This window comes from Morone saxatilis, unplaced genomic scaffold, assembly GCF_004916995.1.
Source record: "Morone saxatilis isolate NCDOM2014 unplaced genomic scaffold, NCSU_SB_2.0 Contig16, whole genome shotgun sequence".
NCBI lineage: Eukaryota > Metazoa > Chordata > Actinopteri > Moronidae > Morone > Morone saxatilis.
Genome location: NW_023339718.1, coordinates 24,425,336 through 24,447,495, shown reverse-complemented (window position 1 = coordinate 24,447,495; position 22,160 = coordinate 24,425,336). Strand labels below are relative to the sequence as shown.

At 41.8% G+C, this 22,160-nt stretch overlaps 2 protein-coding genes across 3 annotated transcripts in view; both read right to left on the bottom strand.

Annotated features, from left to right (window-relative positions):
* Positions 1–17,755, bottom strand: part of ppp3cca (protein phosphatase 3, catalytic subunit, gamma isozyme, a) — a 25,334-nt gene extending 7,579 nt beyond the window's left edge. The window contains exons 1-11 of one of the 2 annotated variants that reach the window (XM_035658840.1): positions 16,965–17,755; positions 12,520–12,717; positions 10,738–10,862; positions 6,390–6,501; positions 4,476–4,621; positions 4,122–4,261; positions 2,757–2,834; positions 2,578–2,672; positions 2,344–2,469; positions 1,095–1,172; positions 380–464 (exon numbers count right to left, since the gene is read on the bottom strand). In XM_035658840.1, coding sequence (XP_035514733.1) covers positions 380–464; positions 1,095–1,172; positions 2,344–2,469; positions 2,578–2,672; positions 2,757–2,834; positions 4,122–4,261; positions 4,476–4,621; positions 6,390–6,501; positions 10,738–10,862; positions 12,520–12,717; positions 16,965–17,031 — 1,250 coding nt within the window. In that variant the 5' untranslated portion in view covers positions 17,032–17,755. The remainder of the gene's footprint in view (positions 1–379; positions 465–1,094; positions 1,173–2,343; positions 2,470–2,577; positions 2,673–2,756; positions 2,835–4,121; positions 4,262–4,475; positions 4,622–6,389; positions 6,502–10,737; positions 10,863–12,519; positions 12,718–16,964) is intronic. The other variant, XM_035658839.1, reaches the window with a different exon arrangement.
* A 1,275-nt stretch (positions 17,756–19,030) lies between these two features.
* vps37ba (VPS37B subunit of ESCRT-I a) overlaps positions 19,031–22,160 on the bottom strand; it is a 14,748-nt gene continuing 11,618 nt past the window's right edge. Inside the window, exon 4 of the mRNA XM_035658484.1 lies at positions 19,031–21,777. Within this exon, the coding sequence (XP_035514377.1) occupies positions 21,274–21,777 (504 nt within the window). The 3' untranslated portion in view covers positions 19,031–21,273. The remainder of the gene's footprint in view (positions 21,778–22,160) is intronic.

The following is a 22,160-nucleotide window of genomic DNA, read 5'->3' as shown; positions in this document are numbered from 1 at the left end:
AAAGACAGGCTGTTCTACATGTTGCTCACTTGCAGCAGTGTGACAAGGTAGCAGCAGCAGCATTAATCTGGAATAATGTCTAATGTCATTATACAGTCTAGGTGCATCGTGACTAATCTCGTGCCAGCTCATTAATCCTTGCTGGACAACACTGTGTTTTCAAACACAACTTCATTGTGCACTCAACTGACTCCATTCATTTCACTAACACTCCCGCACCTTCCTGGCCTCACGCTGACCTGCTATTCAATTTGAGTATCTTACCGCCTCCGTGCTGAGCTCATTGTGATCCATATATACAGAGCCTTTTCCTGTTAGAGTGTTATCACGACAGAGGGAGAGATACATCAAAGGGAGAGAGTTAATGACAGGGTCTGACCTGAGGACTGAGAAGACCCGGGCCATTTTTCCCACAGCACGAATCTTGTTCCGGATGACCTCCTTACGCATTGCTGAGGTTCCACCTGGAACGAGTCCAGAATGTAAGGTTAAGACACACCTTGAGTATTCAATGCTGCCGTTTACATCCTTTCCTACTACTACTTTCTTAGCACTAACTTAAAACGAACAAAATATTGTATAAAAGCCTTTTGGGAAGAGAACAAAGGATGAACACATGATACATTTGAGAGATGAACTGAGGGTTTAATGGTGTGTTTCAAAGCATAGCAGCTTTACTCAAGGGAGGAGAACTCCTTCATCATCAGACATTTGGGACATAGGCTGAAAGTGCTGTGTATAAATCACCTCACATGAAAAGCATAGCTCCCAGCATTCTGAGTCAATTAACTGCGAGCCATGACTCATTTTCATTTCAACCAAATTAAAAACTAAACTGAGAATGCAATTTAAAAAATGAGAGAACAGAATTAATTTTGGAGAAAATCTACAAGCCAAGCAAATGTGCACTTAATACATCTATGTATTTTTAGACTAAAGCAACCAGTAATATTCAGTGCTCCATATCAATCACTACATTTCAAAATGATCACACAAACAAGTGTGAAAAATAATAATATTACAATATTTCCACCATCATGGTACATGACAATCCAGACTAAAACCACAACAATATTTGGTTCTCTCAGTCTCACCTTCATATAGGTCATCTCCCTCTGACATGAGCTCGTCATCAGAGCAAATGTTCAGTACATTCACCAGCATCTCCGTCACTGTGGAGGATAGAAGCCACATTAAAACTTGAGACTGGTTCCAAACCCATGTTTGGGGCAGAGTTTGGGTGGCACTGCCTCAATTCACTTAGATTTTTTCTGGCAAAGGTATCTATATGAAAATTTGGTGCCCTTATGTCACGGCAACGTTATGTGCAGAAGAGTTGCACCTGTTCCTACAATGATATAATGTGATACTCTTTATATGTATAATTTGAGGCACTGCATACTATGTATAATGCTCTGTCTGTGTTATAATCCACTGTCCTTGTTCCTGTTCTGTCTTAGGTGTGGTTTGCTGTAATATTTTGACGTATGATGTACACCCTATTGGCTAGTATAAGTATAAGTATGTATGTATGTTTTTCCTTTTGTAATACCAATAAAAAAGAAAATTACAAAAAACCAGAGCAAATAATTTGAGTGATGGAAAATCAGCAACACACTCCCTTACAAATCCCGTTTAAAAACTGTTTTGTGAGTTTCTGAGTTGGGGGAAACTTTATAAACTTAGCTCAAAGCCTAATTATTTCTCCCCTCCAGTAAATTTGGAAAATGTAATAAATTATTCCATCCTATGTTTAAAATTATTATAAAGTTTGTCCTGGTGTGTTGCAGAACTGGCATAAAGAACTCTGTGTCTAGATAAATGATATTGTTAACAGCAAATCAACTGCACTGATGAGTCACACACACACAGTTATTTCTTACTGTATATCATCTATTTCCCATGCTTCCATTTCTCATGCAGTTCTATTGAATAACTCATCTTCTGGCACTTTCATACACAGAACAGATGCATAATTACTAATTAGAAGCGTGTCTCTTTCAGCCTTCTCGTTTGCTTGCTCTCTAAATTTAAACATCAACCTATATTTTATGTTAGCTAAAAACCATTCTGTATCAGTTATGCTGTGTATGGAATGCCATCATTTTGTACGGATTGCTTTTACAGATCTGATCAAATTCTGATCACAACGCACTTACACCTTGCATTAACATGCGCTTTTCCTTATCAGGATAACGTGTTGCATTTAAATACCAGGCGTAAATAAGATGTGGGTGAGTCTGGGTCTGTATGTTCCACAAAGTCAGTGTATCGCAGACTACGCAATAAAGGGTTTCTTTTTGGCTTGCCATTCACATTTGCCCAAATAAACAACAAACATACCTTTCTCTCCAACAAAAGGCAAAGACCATGTGAAGACATCCATAAAGTTGGGCAACCAGTAAGGGTGGGGTGAGCAGTTGAACTGTCGGATGTTCATCACGTTGTTCTCATACTTTAATACAGCAGCTAAGATTGACAAAGGGAAAGAGATGCGAGAAGAGATTCAAGGACTGAAAAATAAAATAAAAATAGAAATACAACAATGAGAGTGAGAAAAAGAAAAACCACAAGAACCTTTGTTGTTGTAGACGTCTAGGTAATTTGGAGCTGAAAAGATTGTGATTAATGAAGGGAAGCCTGTGGTCTGGCTTTTTCTGTACATCCGATACCTGTCAGGCCGCAAACAAAATGACTCATCAAATATAAAATTATAATGTGCTGGAAATTAATCACAAAATTGTAACCCTACTTACCCTGCATCCTGTGCTTCATGGGCTCTTATTACTGACAGCAAGTTATTATTTACCAAAAAGTCACACACGGCTGAGTAACTGCAAAGAGAAAAAAGAAACAGAGAGACAGAGTGGAGGTCAAAGCTTATTCAAACTGAAACCATTAAAGGAACAGCATGAGGCCACTTATGACTTCACTGACTGTTGTTTGCCTACTGAAATACTTTTATATTTATTTTCAGCATGCCATGCCCTGTGGCCTGTTGAGCTAGGGGTTTAAAGATGCTGAGCACCCAGAGCCAGGACTTTGGCATTTATGGGCTGTGCTGGGCTCTCCCGAAGCTGGGGACTGTAACCAAAGCAGACGGAAGAAGGCAAGAGAGCAGACGAGCTCAGCTGGATGAGGGTACTTGAGTGTTTTCACTGCCTTTCCTTCTATAGCTGGTCTACCAATCCATTAGGAATGCTCAAGAAAAATTAGTGGGCATTCAACATTTCACAGATCTACATCAGGCCAAGATAACAGTTTCTAACATTTACCACTTCAGTGGATTTCAGACCAGGGCAGGACTGCAATCTGTAAATCCATTACTATGTGGAAAGTACTTGCTAAATTCTAAGCTTGTTTAAACTAGTGATTTATCACGTCTGGAAATATCATTAAAACTTAGGGACTGTCTTAATGTATAAATCTATTATGAGGAAACATCTGTAGCACTCAAAAATAACCTATCAATCAGGAAGTTACTGCAGCAACACCAGCTGTAACATAACTTCCAGGAAGTCAAATAATGTATCAAACTTGCAAATACTATTGATTCCATGGTCTGAGTGAATACTACGACTCTTATTAGCTGTAGGTTGTCCCTTAATTCCTCATACAGGACACCTACTAAGTAGTGCCAGCTTTTTGTCTCTGCCGACCTACAGGATTCCAAACAAGCCTTCTTATGTGCCATTAAGATGTATGCCTGTGGACCATTTCTGAACCTATTTTCATTGAACATATTCTGATCAAGCTGTTTGCATCTGTTAACCTATTTTTGTAAAAGTCACATTTAATGTGTTAACCTATTTTGAACAAGCTGTTTTTATCCGTTAACCTGTTTTGAGAGGGCCATTTTTGAAAGTGCCTCAATAAGCTGTTTGACCTACAAAAAAGTGAAGTGACATCCTCTGACCTGTATGATGCAGCCTATTTTCAATTATCTGTCATTATTTTTCTATTTATGTGAGATGGGTCAACAAAAATCTCTGCTAAAATCAATTGTTTACATTACAATAAATGTTCTGAGAGCTTGGTGTTACTGCACTACTAAAGCATTACTAGAGTGAGTGTAGCTGCAGCAGGAGTGATGAAGGGAGCAATTTTATTTTATCTAATACCTGAAAAAGTAAGAGCAGCCTCGGACGGAGTTATGGTTGAAGTGTTCAGATGTCTTTTCACTGCCATAGTCCTCCCCAGGGTCAGCCCAAATTAGGTCACACATTGGCCCAAATGCTGGAGGCTCTTTAAACCTGTCTAACTGTTGAGCACAAAAAACAGAAACACAGTTAATAGAGACAATGTTTGCTTAGGACTGACTTCTTACGTGCAGCAAATCGCAGTGATGAACTCCAAATGGGCTGCAACATTTCAAACCAATATTAAAATAAATAGAATTTAGATCTTCCCTTCTTAGACAGAAACATGAAACATGAAAGAATGATGCTATTTCTGTATTTGATCTGATCACTTACTTTCCTTATGTCGTCTAGGCAGTTGATTTCTGGTGAAAGTCCACCATGCACACACAGGAACTGTTGGTTGAGCAGGGCAGCGAGGGGCAGGCAGTCAAAGGCCTCCATACAGGAGTCATACACCCGTTCAGAGTATTTAATTTTACCTGCAGCAAACACATTGCGACAACACAACATATAGTTCATTTTTGGAGACATCCCTATAGTATAAATAATCTGTAGTTCTTTTCTTAAAAAAAAAAAAAAACAGCCACAAATGGCCAAAATTCTGTTGTATCTGCTTATTCATGTCATGTCAAGGTTCTTCAGAAGTGTTGCAAAGAAGTAATACAGCTCCTCTACCAACAGTGGGACTGATGATCGTTTCCAGGCAGTTTCTGCAGTGTCACTTGCACAACACTGCAGGTCAGATCAGGGCAGGAGGAAGCTGACTCCTTATAGGGCAGGAGCAGCCAATGACGGTACAAAGTGGGTTTTAAAGACTGAACAAACCAATGCTCCAGTACCAAGGAAGTGCTACATAAATAAGTCTTTAGAGTGAAGCTTTGTACTTGAAATGAGCATTCTTTTATCATGTTGCATGTAGAAAGTTTCAGTTTAGAGTCTGGCTACTTTTTTGGCTGTCCACTGTCTGTTGCAATGTCTGTGCAGGACTTTCTGCTCTAAAACCATGTGTCCTATAGGTAACTCCTGTACAAAGACAGGTCAAGGTCAAGCAGTTATAAAATTCCTCGGTCGCAGTCATACGTGTAATCATCTTCCAACTACACTGCCTAATCTCCTGGACAAATCTGTAATGTGATCCAATGTAATACCACAGTGCTGAAATGATTAGTCAGTTTGGCAGGGTTTAAAATAAACAATATCAAGGAGCAGAACACATTCAGTCACTAAGCACATTAGCCTCGTCTCTCCTCCCACTACCTGTCATTTTGCCGTGGTATATATAAAACTAAAAAGATGGGGAAGCCCTATAAACTCAAAGTAAGTGAAGATCACAATGTATCTAAGAATCAATGATTTCCCTACCCCTACTGCTTTATCTGCTCACTTAGTTTGCACACATACTTAATTGCTTTTATTGTAAAAAAAAAATGATTTCATTCTGTAAGTATTACACCCTGCCCCCAATGACCACCACCTAAACCACTGCAGTATGTAATGACACCGTTTGTGTGTGTAGCTGAGGTGGTATGTGGGTGGAAGTGGGGGAGGGGGGAGGGGGGGTTGAAGATGTAGAGAGTGAAATCTATTTGCAGCTGGCGAGGTTGTCTTTGCTGTCTGCCAAAATGTCTTTGTTTCTGAGCCTGCATACTAATGCCTCCACACCTGCTTCAAACACACACACACACACAGACAGATTCACACACTCAACTGTCACAGACTGAAATCAGTGTGTGTGTGTGTGTGTGTAACTCTGAAAAGCATCAGCAGCATGCCTGGCTGCTCTCCATGCTCCAGCAGTTCATCGTCTGTAACGTGAAAAGGAAAAAGGCTTCATCTCCTCTGCGGAGTCTGTAACACTGATGAACTGCCACATCTTGTGACGGGACTTCCTGATCCCACAGACACTTTCTGACAAACATGTCCTACTTAAGGGAAGCTAGTCATTTCATTAAGGGGAGTCAGTCACCTCACAGTTACCGCACACTTCTTCTCTGACATGGAAATACCAATGTTTCTCAAAATTATGTGTTCTTATTTTGTGCCTGTTGGTGTGTAGAAATAAAAAAGGATGATCAAATAACTTGCTATAGTAAGCGCAAGAGCGATCGTGCACTTGCCATACCCCTCGCATCCATGCTTTGTCAGGAATCTGAAACCTGATTGATACAGGCCACTGTGAAGTGCTACAGAGAGCGTAGGAGCACATTAGACTGGCCTTCATACTGCTGAGAGAAACACTGCACTTACATTCCTGTTTGAAGGTGAAGTACTCTGTGAGGTGCCGGCACTCGTGGTTCCCACGCAGGAGGAAGAGTGTGGTGGGGTGGTTGATCTTGAGCGACCAGAGGTAGAGAACACACTGGGAGGACAGACAGTGAGAGAGAAAATGTGGGATGAGGGGAGGAGAGGGAAAAGTCAAAGATGTGCACCGACGATTAAAGTCTAAGCTCTGAAAGTGCTTGTGTGATTGGTGTTTAATTTCCAGTGCTCACTTCTCACTGGAAAGCACATGTCAGCATCGAAGGGATTACAAAGACCGACCATCCCGGTCTCACTTACCTCCTTGTTTATAACATTATCACAGACTAGGACTGCAACTAACAATTATTTTCATTATTGATCAAGCTAATATTTTTATCTGATATTGTCTTGATGAATTGGCTTTATTATTATTTTTCTTATTACTTATTTATTTCATTTACCTATAGCAAGATGTGTTTTTTTTCTTTGCAAATTCACCAATAGGATGTTTTCCAGTGACCATATTAAATGTTCTAATGCTAAATAAATAAATAAATAAATAAAAAGACTATGAAAAGCAGACCGGTATTCACAATCCAAACGAACTTGCTTTTTCTTTAGTCTTCAGACAAGGCACTGCTCAATAGCTGCCACTTGCCACTCTCAGCCCACTCTTTTAACATGCACCAAGTCTGGACTGCTATTAAGTCGCTGGAACAAGATGCCAAGGTAACCAGAGTTAGCAGGTATGTATTCATGCAACTGACAATGTAGGGAAAAAAAGAGAGGACTACATTTTCGTATTCACTTCCACTGTCAGGAGGAAGAGTGAACTGTGAAGTGTAGGTAAATGTGTAGTGGGGGACTGTCGGTGTGACTTGATCTCTCATGTGCGGAGGCGGAGAAAGGGACATGGCCTGGAGTGACTAGAAGCTGACATGGGTTTTAATGAGAGCCCTCTGCTCTCTTTTAGCCAGCCACTCTGTGTTGGAGCCTGGAGTGGGGGAGCCAGACAAAGGAAATGGCACAAAGCTTTGTGTGGCAGACATGAGCCCTGGCTACCTTCACCTCGAACCCAGACACACATATGTAGATTTATGCACACACACTTCAGCCTGTGCCTGGTGTGTATACAGAGCCTATGCTGGGGCTGGGAGAGTTAGTCCACAGACACACTCTCTTGGATCAAAGAGAATTTACTAAGTAGATAAAGAAGAGCTTAGAGAATGAAATGGATTGCTCACATGCACTGAATTTAGACTTTGGCAAATTGCTGGCCTGCGAAGGTAATACGCTCCTTCAAGAGGCTACAGTGACTCTTAATGTTGCCAAGGTAACCACATCCTGATATCCATTTTCCTATATCTGTCTTATGTGTTACTGAAGTGAGCTCTGTGGCCTTCCTTTAAAATGTAGAGAATGTTCAGCCCTACTAGCGAGAGCAAACAGCAAGAATCTGGGGCTTTCAGGCTCATTATTTTTGGTTTTGTGGTGAGTTTGCATCAGTAAATCAGGCCAAACGGCTTCTTCTGACATGCTGAAAGAATGATCCATACATTACACACATATATATAGTGCTGTACACAGCAGTATGTCTCCACTCCTGTCTGATCACACCTGTGCTCCAACTGCAGTGGGTGGACGAGCTCCAGAGTGACACTGATAAGCGCTGTGGCTCAGACACGCTGAACTGTTTTTCAAGTGGAGAAGAGGTCATTCCCCTCTATTGGGTTGTTAGTGTTTAAAGTGTCACTTTGCTATAGAAATGCATGGGGAAATAACCCCAGTGCCAATTTCTGAGCACTTCAGTGGACACAAACCCTAAATCGGCATCAGCCTATGATCCCCTATGCTGTTTCAGTCTGCTCCTTTCATCTGTGACATTTCACCCACCTCAGGGTACTAGCCAGTGCCCACCAAAATCCCCCACAGGGTGCTCAAAACGTTAGCATGCTGCCTTGTTGAGTCTTACATCTGGCCCACTACGCACCATCCTCCGTTCTTTATTTTCTGCTTCTCCTTTGCAAATGTTCCTGATGGTATTGCAACATTTCACGCTTTCAAAATGCAATAAACAAATAATAACTAAACAACAGATAAATCAGGACAAAATCATTTCTCATGTCACTAAAGAGAGTTCTCCACTGACAGTTTATGAACAGAGGGATCAGAATTGATGCAGCAGAACCAGAGATCTTTTTTTTTTATTCCAAGCATTCTTCTTCTTTTCAACCTGGCACACACATTACCCACAATGCAAGTCGACTTCTAACAGGCTGGTCAGAGATTAATTAGCAGCTAATGTAGCCTCAAGCTGAAATGAGGAGCAGGCTAAAGAGGTCTGGCAAGCTCCGGTCTAACTAATGCCACCCCCAGATTTGTTTCAGTTTGAAACTTGCAGTCTTCACCTCCACCTAAAACTGACTCAAGTGACATCACTTGAGGAAATGTATCAGATTTCAAACAGCACCTTTTAGAGAGCCAATAGACTTTGTTCACATATGCAGTAGCACTCCCCAAGACCTGTCAACACTTTGATGTGTAAAATGTTTAAAATAACAATGCTGTACCGCAATGCAAGGCCTGATGCTCCAGAGAGCTAAAATCAGATCAAGTCCTCTGAGGTATTCACAGGAACAATTTGAGTTTGATATGTGTTGAACAATACTGATGTTGAGTCATAACTGACAAATACTGTACCTCGCTGTGATTGAGGATAAATGACAGTGAGTGTAGAGGTTCACACTACTCCCACAAGGTAACCTATTATTTTTACTGATCTAGATCTGAGCCTATTTCATATCATCGGGCACAATTTCTGCCTTTTCTCCTTCTCAGCACAGATGTTGACATAGTAACCTAACTTACGGAACATTTTTGGTATACTGCTTTTTGACTAGCAATTTTCAATGATCTGTCTCTTGCTTAAGCTAATTACAGCTAACGTCTGATGCTTAAAGCAGTACTCGACCATTGTACGAGTATGATTATTGAATATACCTATAGTGGTCAGCAGAGGACGGGATTACACAGCAGTAGTGTTTTCTATGGATGTTTTGAATCCTTTTTTTATCCATGAAGCTGGGTCACCATTGTAAATGCTATGAATCAAAGCTTACTACAGCTGCCACCCTCCAGCCAGGGCTCTTAATAAGGGTACTGCAGTTCGTACAGCCAGTCTGCAGCTCTCTGTTCCAATCCACCATCTTATTTTTAACTGTTCTAACAAGCATGTATGGACCGTGCCCTTTGAAGTTGTCATTGAAATAGAACTTAGACAGCAAAACCCATTGGTCAAGAAGCACTGAAGTAAGATCTTCAGAGCAGCACTGCAGTAAGCCTTACATCTTAGTAACTAGCCTACCCATTTTGAGAATCAAAAGTGAACAGACCATTAGTTTAGTTTACCTTTATCTTATAACATCAACTTAATGTGAATTCACATGCACTGCACTAGGATACAAGCAGCAGAGTGCCAAGCCAAAAACACAGCAAGAGGTCAGGTTACATGGTGACCCGATGTAAGATAAAGACGTCTCATTAACCCACCACACACTGAAGGGACAAGACACGGAAACATATCACATTGTTCAGTGCACAGTATTCACTATTTGACTTGATATGTCACCCTTGTGTCACATTTCAATTAGGATTGCACAATATGGTAAAAACATAATATTGTGATTGTTTTGACAGATTCACACTTATTGTGGGGATTATCTTTATTTATTTTCATCACAAACAAAGTTAAAATCATAATTTTGCTTAACATGCTTTCTTAAATCTGCAGAACAAGATTTGTAGGCCAGGACATCTCTTCATTATAAAGCTGTTTGTCACACATTTTACCTTAAACATTAAAGCATATTGATTCTGCGATTTTCAGATTGCACTTGGCCATATTGCGATTTCAATAATGTTTAGAGTAATTGGGAAGTCCTAATTTCAATACATTTTCATTTACAGCAGAAATGAGTGAAAGTTTGTCTAAAATTGTATTGATAAAACATTTTAGACAAACTTCATTTTATAAAATAAGACACAGGAAAAGAAAGGAACCAATTTCTGCTCTAATGAAATGTATTGACAATACTGACAAAATTGAATTAACAGTGAATAGTGTGCATTGTTACAGCCTCACAATATAGCTTATCCAACATATAACATCTTAAGACGAGAATTCAACTATGTGAATTCAACTATAGAGTTAATATTAAGATAAGATACCTGTTCGACCAAATGTATTTCAAATCCTCTGTGAACTAAACACCTAGTTTGGATACAGGTGCGTCATTTTTCCCCCTTTAAATGTAAAATAAATTATTACAAATTAATAAAATAAACAACAACTTACCTCAATACTGAAGTATCCTCGATCTACGTAGTCACCGAGGAAGAGATACCGTGTGTTACTGGGTGATCCCCCCACTTCAAATAACTTCATAAGGTCAAAGAATTGGCCATGGACATCACCACATACTGCCAAAAGACAAACACACTGCTGTTAATTCCTCATGTAACAACAAGTGCAAGGCACACTGATGTTTCTGTCTGGATTTACAAATTGCTATTTGTCTATTCTAAAACCAGCTATATTTACAAAAACCTAAAAGAAGCCTCTACATTTATTAAACTTGCAGTTTCAAAGAGTTCTGTACATTAACAAGTTTTCCATTCCGTTCTAGGCCAGATATTATTTTTCTCCTCAAATCAGGATTGGATTCAGTAATGATTAGAAAAACTTTATATCCATTATATCCCTCCTCTACAAAATGAAACACAGACAAGACAGTTATAGTTTAATCAATATTCTAATATAAGAGACACAAAATACTGTGCCTGTTATTTCAGTAAATACTGTGATATGACACCAAACACTGAAGATATCGGAGTCTCCTCATTAAACAGTTTCTTCCAATTAGAGGACAGAGGCAAAGATCTAAAGACTGAATACCCTTGATTAGACTCGCAACGATTAATCGATTAATCAATAAGTTGTCAACTACTAAACTAATCATTTAAACTCACTGAGTCATGGCAGGGGAGGGAGGAGTTTCAGTGAAAGTGTTTCATATTGATTAATGCTGAAGCCAGAGACATTTAAGTTGACTTTTCAAATTGATGCAATGCATCGATAATTAGCTTTGATGTATTGATCTAGCATATGAATTGTTACAGTCAGGTACACTGAGAAACACTGCAGATCTGACCCTGCAATGACACCACTGGTATCAGCTGTGTGCAGATGAGAGCATTTAGATTTAGATTACATTTGATTTTGTGGAATGTGGAAACAGTATTGCACACGTTATTACACAACTGAGCTATAAATACTTTTTTTTGTTAGGAAAGTTCATCCTCTTATTATCTCTGCTAACTAGCAACTGTCAGCTGTGAAGGTTGTGCTGGCTATTTTAATAAACCATATAAGCATGCAAAGATATTATCACACTGGCTCTCCCCAGAGTGAAGCTAAAATAAGATATAAAGGCTCTCCTGTCCACCACATAACAGCAAAGAGACGTGTTGTTGTCAAATTGCAGAACACAGGAAGTGTCCAACTTTCACATGTGCACGTTAGCCATATCATGCTACATGACTTTTGTGTTGAGGGGAACTGAACAGTAACAAAACCGGGGGAGCCGATTAAGTTATGCCCTTCATATATACAGCATATATCATTTTTTCTGGAGAGCTGGTTGGATGTGAGGGTGCTGAATTTCGGCCATGCAAAGGTCAGCCAAGAGGGAGCAGATATTTTTTTTAAAGAACTGACTGGTGACTGAGTTGACTCTGACAGCCTGCAAGGCCCTTGGATCTGGCACAGAACGGGGTATACACCAGCTGCCGGCATACACAAACAGTGTGGCAATGGAATAATGCCTCGGTTGGTGCTGTGTTTACTCTTTGTTCACAACACTATCTGTGCTGTCTTGGAATGACTAATGTCTGCATCCAACAGTTACTCTTTAAAACTACTTCACAAGGGTAGCACTGGAAGAAGCTCTACTGAACCCTCATGCACAAGGGACAACACACAGTACTACATCTACTTTTTAAGACTGATGTTTCCAAGGTTGTCAGCAGTCAGTCCAGAGTTTGAGCCTGGACTCTGAGTGAGCATGTGCCAGCCTACCTGTTATAGGCGCCTCCACTTCCAGCATGCACTTCTCTTGGCGGAGGATGTTGGCCCCATCATTGATGATCTTTAGAGCCACGTCCTCTTCCACCCTGCCCTCCTTGACGAGGTGGTTGCGAAGCAGCTCAGCGTTGGGCTTGCCATCTTCGAACAGCTCTTTCACAGTCAGCTTATGCTGTGGAGGGTATGGCACAGCTGTTGAAGGAAAAAAGCAACACCATCTATTAGAATAAATAGCTTAGAGCTAATTCAAATTCTTGTAGCTTTTTTTTTTTTTTTTAGCATTTACAGCAATTCGGTTTTGTCAATATTGCATTCAAGAGACAATTAGATGTGCGTCTAAGCAAGAAGAGATGGTCATTTCACACATGGAGCTAAAGTTGTCATCATAAGAAGTGACATTTGCATTAACTGAGACAAGGTGAAGTTATTGGCAGAGCAGGAGGGATGCATACACCTACATGATAACGGACTGCAAAAGATGCATGAGACAGACCCGTAAGAAGACCCGCGACTCACCTGACCCACCCTCCCTCACTCATCTGCTCCATACCACCTACACAATCCTTTTACTGTCATCGCAAAAGGTCAATGCTTTTCGAGGCTGAGACCTGAGCGCCTCGCCATCAAAACAGTCAAGTGCGCAACATCCTAAAACTGCAAAATGTATCACTGTCAAATAGAGGACGCAGCAGTAGGGTAGTAATGTTAATACATTAGACACAGACAGCTATTCTCCAAAGGAAAACTGTGCCTTATAATACAGACTCACCAGATATGCCATTAAGAAAGCATAATTCCACATTGTGTTCAGTTATGTTGATACTATCTGTTGTATTAGCTTTGCTTTTCTTCAGTGTCCTACATTTTGTAATCCATCCTCAATAAAACATACTTGACAAAAAGAAAGCATAATTCAATCCAATTCTCCAAAATCAAACATTCATGTGAATTATATCCCGTTTTAGTGTATGAGAAGTTGTATAACTAGCACTATTAAAAAGGCTCAAACTGAACTCTGTACCACGCTGTTCACAGTGCAGATTAGTACTGTAACAGTGGCAGCAGCTCATCAGTTCAGAACAGTCCAGGGGCAGATAGCTGCAGACTAAGCTGCACTTGTTCAAAACAATAGTAGAGTGTGATCCAAGCCCTCTCACTTCAGGGCTTGTGAGGTAAAAGGGATTACAGCTGGTATGCCTAATAACAGACCAGGCACACACCAAATACATTATGGCACCAATTAAGTATGGTGTAAGGCTGGTTCAACACAGTCTGTAAGGCATAAATAAAAAAGAAGAGTGTTCTAAACGACAGCCTTAGTGCAGCTAATAAAGAGAGCACAGAAAACCCTGCCACGGTGCACACTTGTGCCGCTTCATCCTGGATTCCTGATATGATCAGATCCATCCACAGGTCGGTGCACAGGACACCCCGTGCCATCAAATGTGACATAAATACCTGTATCAGCTCGAGGAAATCAGCACTACTTATGCGATAAGCTGTGCCAGTGGCACAAGAACAAGAGGAGGAGAGAGAGAGAGAGAGAGAGGCATTCTGAGAATGTTGTCACACCCACACACAGCAAATCAAAGTGCTATATGAAAAAAGCACTAATGAGTTTTTAGTGTGGGTGCGTTTGCTAATCAGTGATGCGGTGCCTGAGTGCAGGGGGAGCCTAATGTATGTCTCACTCAGGGTTGTGTCTCAGTCTGGACTTGAGGAACACACTGAGTTTAGAGGCTGATCCACTCTGATGTTTTTCATGGCTTTTTAAAGAAACGTTTGACACACGCTGTTAAATGCATTGCTGATGTTAGTTAGGCCACAGACTAGCCTTGGCCTGCCGTGGAGAAGCCCGAGCACAGCTCCAACTCGGCTGGTCTGTGCCGAGGACAAGCTGTCATACGTTGACCAGTGTGGTATAAATAAACAGTAAGTGCTCCCAGGCCTACGAAGCACGGCCGCGAACAGAGCTGTAAGCTGAGGTACGAGCCTTAAGAACAGATTAGGTAAAGCTTCTATTAGCAAGGGCTTCCAGATTCAGGGGCTGTTTACTTAAAAGCCTCGTCACACTGAAGGAAGGCTCCAGTACGAACAAAGCAGACTCTGTGAAAACACGATGACACAGAACGGGATACATAATAGGGCATGAGATAACCAGACCGTCAAACATTTCAGGCAACAGACACGCTGACCAAATTTACGAGCATTTGCCTACAGGCTGGCAGTAATTACCCGTGCTGGACAATAATAGCTGGTCTCAATGCCAAAGGACCGAACACTCCTTCCAACTCAACAGGAATGACCCCCCTCCCGCCCTCCCATAACAACAACAACAACAATAATAAATTCTGGGTGGGTTTGCCTGTACAATCAAGGCTGGACCCGTCTGTTCAAACACAGATAGAAATGAATCTCTGGCTGCCAGCACACAGCCTTGCTCAGTCCAAACAGCCGCGCGCTGACACAAAGCCACGGTGCAGACAAACTGAAGTGAGACACTTATTTCCCCCCACACACATAACCCCATGAAGAAAAATGTTTTGTTCAAAATAATAAGACGCCACCGCCCTGACACTGGCTTCTTATTAGAGACTGCATGGCCTAATTAGCATTAATGTTTGATGAACTCTTCAGAACCGCGCACACACACACACACACAGGGCCACCGCTGCACTGCATCAACACCCACACTGTCTGGCATGACAACAAACGAGTCAAGAAACAAAAGACACTACTATCTACCATCCTGCCCACCGAGGATAATGTTTTGGACAGTGATATGAGCCAGGGTCTAGAATATGTTCGCTATTGTTTCAAAATCAACACAATAGAGGGGGATTGAATTACAAAGATGCGGCTGGGTAGAGATGAATGGAGCAGACTGTGGCTGGATGAATCATGAAGTCCACTTCAGATTGCTCTAATTATCAGTGAATGCATTACCTTCGCGAGCTAAACCGCCAGGCCTCGGGTTTATTCTCTCTATACACTGTGTGTCTTATATCTCTTTGATATTATTCCAGACACGGAGGATCAGGTTTAACAAGCAGCAGCGATGCGGTTCAATTCGGATCAAAAGTGACACGAATCTTTGTCACAGAAAGCAATGGAGATTTCAAAAACCAAACGCAGCCTGGCAAAGTCTTGTCATCAGTGAGTACAGGGGGCTCCACACGCCTGTTAGTGTGTTCACACATGGCCTGGGGAGAAAACACGAGATCTAATGACCAAGTGATGGAGCTACCAGGTCGACTGCAATACTCAGCATGAGCTTAACTGTTGACTTACACAACGAGAGCAGCATTAGTCTTATGCAGTCCACCAGTTAAGCCCTCTTACAAACACCAGTTACACTGGAAACACCAATGCGATTACCTGACAACAACAAAGGATCACCTCATATACTGATATTTCACTCAATTTGAGAAAGTATGCACTCAAAACAACCATGCATGATGTGGATAGCAACAACGGATGTCAGACTTTTTAATAGGGCACCAGTATTGGTTTGGGGTCCCCACCCTAAAGCAAAGTTGTCTTTACTCCAGTCTATATTTCCTCTGTCTCTCTTCCTCCCTGTCACGTTCCCATTCTCTCTCTCTCTCTCTCCACCATGTGGCTGGCCATGTTGGGAACATCACTGGGGAGATTCTTTCCACAATTAACTCACCCTCTCCCTACTGGCTCACACATCAGCATTCCAGTTCCCTGGCAGGACACTCTCCCAGTGCCCTTGCAGACAGACGGGGGATGTGGGCTGCGCTGGCATTAAGTAGCAGTGGTGGGGTTGGGTTCTCTCTCTCGGGAGCTACCTCACACTTGGCTCTGACTGTCCCGTCTTGGGCAGACACAACAAATGGTGTCCTGTCTGTCCAATAAGCCACGACAACCTCAGCGTGAAGGAATCCATCTTGTAAAGCTCTTCTCGTAACCTGAGCAGACCTCGGGTGTTCCCGTGAGTGAGTGACGGCCCCATGAATTAGGACCTCGCCCATCCTAAATGTCAAGGAGATTGGGCATAGATGTAGGACGCACTGCCTTTGACTTCTGCAATGAGGCAGTGTATTACATACACCAGTGGAGAACTATGGAGATAATACCTTAAAGAAGTTCTGTCCTAAGCAGTGATACAGATCCTTATCCACAGACACATGAGCATCTTCTGGTAAAAGGGAAAGGCTGAGGAGCCCATATGGGTATGACAATAGTGCAATATACAACAAAAGTGATAATTACTCTATATGCAACTTGTATCTCATATGACTGAATGCTTCCTGGCCTCTCGCTGTTGCACTAACATTACACACACTACAGCCTTTTTGACAGAAAGGCTTTAGACAAAGTTATTCCACCAGCTACAGGTGGTTTTCAATCCGTGCGTTAGCTGCCAGTCAGACAATTTCTAATGCGCATCTCACGCTGACGGAAACACTCACCTTTTATCAGCCGCTCCGTTGTGGACTGTTTCTCCGTTTTGTCTTTGTCTTTATCCTTTCCTGACATCTTTGCTTCGTCTGAAGGCTAATTTCAGGGATACAATCTTGCACAGCCCTCTTGCCAGCTAGCCCGAAGACAAGCTAGCACAAGCACATCAGCGTGGCCGTGGGCTCCGTCCTGACTTCGGCTGCGGTCGGAGGCACTGACGTTAATTTTTCTCTTTTCCAACAAACAGTGAAGATTAGCTAGCGAGGAGCTCCAGCTCTTGTTGTGGCTTGGGTGGCTAACAGCCTAGCTAGCTCGCAGCAACATTTATTCTAGCGAGTAATTACAGCACTGACGTTAAGTAGTAATGTTGACACAAATGTAGAATTGTAATAAACTTAAAAAAACACAGGAGACGACGGTTTGCTGTGTAATAGTTGACCAGTGCAGCAAATAATACCTGGATGTTACCTAGAGGGAGGCTGCCGTTAGCGGCTAATCCGATTTAGTTACTCTTTTCCAGCTAGTTAGCCAGCTAACATCTTAACGTATTGGCAGGTCGGCGGACAGGCGAAGACAGCGACGGAAGACTGGCGGTGCATCTTCTACGTGCAGGCCGTTTATTGTAGAGACTGACACTAGTACGTAAAGTCGCGTTTATTTAGTAAGCATAAACACCGAGAGTCTTTCCAAGATGCAGGCAGCGTCTTGACAGCGTATCCTCCTCCTCCTCCTCCTCCTCGGATTAAACTGTAATCTGACAGTGAGTGAGGAGCAGCGGTGGATTTCCTACAACATGGTGGAGCCGATGTGACGTGACTATGGAAACGTAACACGTGGTTTAGGGGTGCGTTAAAAACACGAAACCTCTCCGAATGGACTGGCTGTTTCCTCCGCTGCTGCTCGCACATTAGGGAACATAAACGGTGGTGAAAGTCTTTTAAATATTGCTGCACTGGAGGGGAAGCGTCTAAAGCAGGTGCTGTGTCAATTGTGTTCACATTCTCTGCAATGTTCTGTGTAGGCTTAGCTTTTATTGTTATCTTCCCTGTCTGCATTTGAACGTTTCACACATTTTCCTGATTCACCAAAAAGTTCGAGCACAATATCTTTGTTCAACTCGATGCGATTCAATTTGACAGATTCAGTAAAAATGGACAAATAATCAATAGGTGACTCCGCCTGAAGCTTGTTTACTTCTCCACAAAACACAACAAAAGCAGACACGCCCATTCTGAAACAAGGCCCTGGTCGAGTGGGCGTGCCTCGGAAGTGCCTTTAAAGTCTTTTCCCCTGAAAACAATGAAATACTGACTTGGAACATGTATTTAGAAGATGCTAATTATTGTTTGTTTCAAATGTATATATATATATAATTCATAGGACTTATACTGTGACATCAGCATTGTTTTTTTCCCCATTATAAAAACTCCGTCTTCCGCCCTTTAATGGGACATGAACGCAACGTTACTGAAGCAGGGCTGCATTCAAAACCACAAGCCGTTTTACAGTTATTGCACTACACTGATGTAGTGTAATAAAATAAGTCACATCCCAGTAGACAACCAGTCTGCAACATAGAGTGAGTGACATAACTTCCACATTACAAATCATATCTAAAATATTCGTTTGGGAGTGTGAGGTGTCATTTCTTTTAACACAACTGCTCATTAAAACCAGTTAGTACTTGGCCCTCTGTTCCATTTCTGAAGTATATACAGTATGTAATACTAAAAACACTGGCAATGTTATACCTTTGACAGTTTTTGCAATAAACACTAATCATAGCAGTGGTTTGTTATTGTTAATATTGGATATAAATAGAGAAATATGTCTATAGATATATCTGTATTAAGCAATGTATTTCTCTTCACATTATTAATGATGGCCCATAATCTTTCACACCTCTGTGAAACTGGATTCATTACCCACCCAGGAACACTAGGTGGCTGTCTTGTTTCATTTTCACAAACATGTTACTGCGGTCTCTTCTTCTGAGACACATAACTGCATACGCCATCTGTGGACTTGTGAGAAGTAATTTGTGTTCAGTGTAATAAAGCATCTGGATAGAAACGGATACAAAAATTTGAGATTTATTGAACTTGAAAATAGCATTAAATTCCACTTAAACATTCATTATAAGTAAATACCTACAACATTACACTGAAAATATCACCAGTCACATATAAAACAATGGATACAGAGGATGAGTTCAAACGTAAAAAGCAGCTCAACAGCTAAAATAAGAATGTATTAAAGAGGAATCTTCAGACTGAACACAAAGAGCGAAGGCCATGCACAAAAAGAATTATCCAATGTTAGTTGTTAGAAATGCTGGTTGATTGAGACGTTGATGCCTCTGCTATTTCTCTAGTTTTGCCTGCTGAAAAGTATATTTTATCCATTCTGTGGTTCACATCTTTGCCTTGAGGTTGAAGTATTATCACCAAGATATGACACAAAACATTTCAGAGCCCTGTTATTTCACAAATTGAAACAAAAAAAAAAAAAAAAACCAGCAACAACAACAACACATGCATAAATCTCGACAATTCACCCCAGGCAAACCTCAACACAACGGAGGAAGAATGGAAGAGAAGTACAAGCACCAGTAGGCACACAGCCGGGGGGTGTCTCTTGTCTCTCTGGCACATGTTCAGTATCGCTCCATTCTGGCCTTCTGCTTCTAGTGAGAAAGCACAGCCCGACACACAAACAGCCAGACGCTGCCTTTTTTTACTATCTGGCGGAACATGAAATCAGCAGCAGGAGGAGGAAACCAAATGCTTGGCCATTTATTATTTTATTTGAAGGGTTGGGGAGGGCGGGGGCGATTCTAACCTCTACAGCTGAGCATAGAGAAACATTGAGTAGTCAGCAGGACGTGATCAACGTCACTTCAAGTGTAGGCACTCGTGGCTCTTCAACAGTGCACAGCGACAGCAGTCGGGAGGAACAAAAACGTGAATTTCTATCGCACCAGGATAAAAGTTTCCTCCCAAAGCCAAGTTGATCTTGCAAGTTCCTCTTAGAGAAATCTGGGTTGCATGTTTACAAAAAGAGTGTTTCAGCTCAACATCACAAACGGATATGTCGGGAACAATGGTACACTACCTCACTAAATGTTTCACTTACATTAAAAAAAAGAGATGGCAGTAAAAAAAAAAAGGTTTGAACACCGAGTGATGTGGGAAGTCTTTGGTGCTCAGTGTGACACATAACTGAACAGGACCATACGTATGAGATCCAAAGAACTGTTGGCATCATCTCCAATCCCTACTGAGGAGGTTAAAGACAACGGACATCATAAAGGAGTGTTGCATTACAACAGGAACCCACAGAAAACAACACACACCAGGAGTGTACTGTATGGCTATACACGAATCCTTCATTTCAGACGGGGCTCTACAGGCCTTGTCGTTTGTTACAATAGCTCAGCTGCTAATCCTCTCCTTCCAACTCCCTTTTGACTTCTGCCCTGAAATGGACCAAGCGCAACCGTCAGACATCTTGAAGTCTGGACTCTCTTGAGACACACCCACATATTGAAGAAGAGATACACCAACCATAGCCCTCGTTTACATGTTAATCAGTCTATCCTGGCTATTATAAACATAACTCCATTAGTACAATATCATAAAAAGATGCTGAAATTTCAAATATTTCTATGTACCTTGTGAATTTTTAGATTTAAAAAAAAAAAAAAATCACAGCATAGATGCAGTTTTGCCTGAATATATTCTCAGCAATGATATTTTCATCAAAACTGCACAGTAATTAGGGTCTCTATTTGCTTGCATATACATTACCAGTAAATTAGTATGCTGCAGATGGAAATGACTAATCAAACCCTTTTTTCAGTGACTTAAGTGTTCTGTAAAAGCTTGAGGAACATGTTTGAAAGGAGCCGAAAGACCGAAAACTAATGGGAGCGCAGAGCTGAGGGCGCTGCCAGGAGACAGAAAGTGCTAATAAATGAAGTCCCAACTCAGCGACCCCAGGGACTGAGACATTTTTTCACTAGTGGGCCCTTCCTCTGACGGGACTCGAAGCCGATCTCGTCATTTTTTTTTTGTTTTTTCTTTTTTTTGTTGGGAGTGTTGACGGGAGTGACAGGTGAGCGCCAACCCACAGAGATTATTGGAGGTCTGCTTCAGCTGAATGTGACCAGACCAGCCAGCGCAGGTCGACCTTCTTGCCTTGTGATTGGTCGTAATCCAAGAAGGCAGACGACATAGAAAAAATGTTCCCAGAGGAGTTCCAGTAGTGAAAAGTCCACGTCACACACACCGCGACCTCAGAGTGGCAGCTGTTTTTTATTTACTGCATGATGAAGCCAGGCTGCGGTGCCATACGGGGTGAGGGCCTCTGAGGCAAAGCAGGGGGGTACTGAGATAGAAAGTGGTTGGGGTAGCCAGAGGAGACGTTGGGGAAGGGTTGGCCTGTTCTGGGAGGAATTGGCGGGTATGGTGATGCTGCGTAGAAGACAGGAGGCTGGGGAGCAGCGGTTGGAGCTGGAGCTGAATTTAGAATTGGGGCTGGCTGGGACGGAGGAGGTGGGGGTTTCCTCCTCGGCTGAGCGATAGGGGAAGAGGTGCTGCTCTCGGTGAGGAGGGAGGAGGACGAGGTCCTGGCTGCCGCAGAGACATCCTGAGATCGTGAGGTGGGGACCGACGCCTGGGGGAGCCTCTGTCCCTGCATCACCATCTCCTGCAGCTTCTCGATCTTCACCCTTCTCAAGTGGGCCAGCTTCCTGTTGCTCTGGTAGGCATCGATGAAGGAGTCCAGGGTCATGTCGCCATCCAGGAACGAATCGGCCATATTCTGTTAACAGAAGTAAAAGAGATTTAGTTTTAGAGAGACAAGAAGAAGTCCCTTCTGACTCTTCTTCAACACACTTTTCTAAAATGTAGAAATAGTCTCCAAAGAACAAACAAACAAACAAAGCCAGACAATCCTAAACTGCTGTGGGATTTATCATTTTAAAAAGATCATGTAATGATTATTTCTTTGATCAACCATTTATTTAAATCATCTGTGGCTTCATTTACCAAACATCTGTGGAAAAAGCTCTAAATGTGTGCGTGGGAACTGTACATTTCACGGATGTAAGAAAATATTTTGTTTTGTGATATTGTGTAGATTCTACAAAAGACTAATTTTTGTGTATAAAACCCTGACTGCAATATATATATGTATATATATAT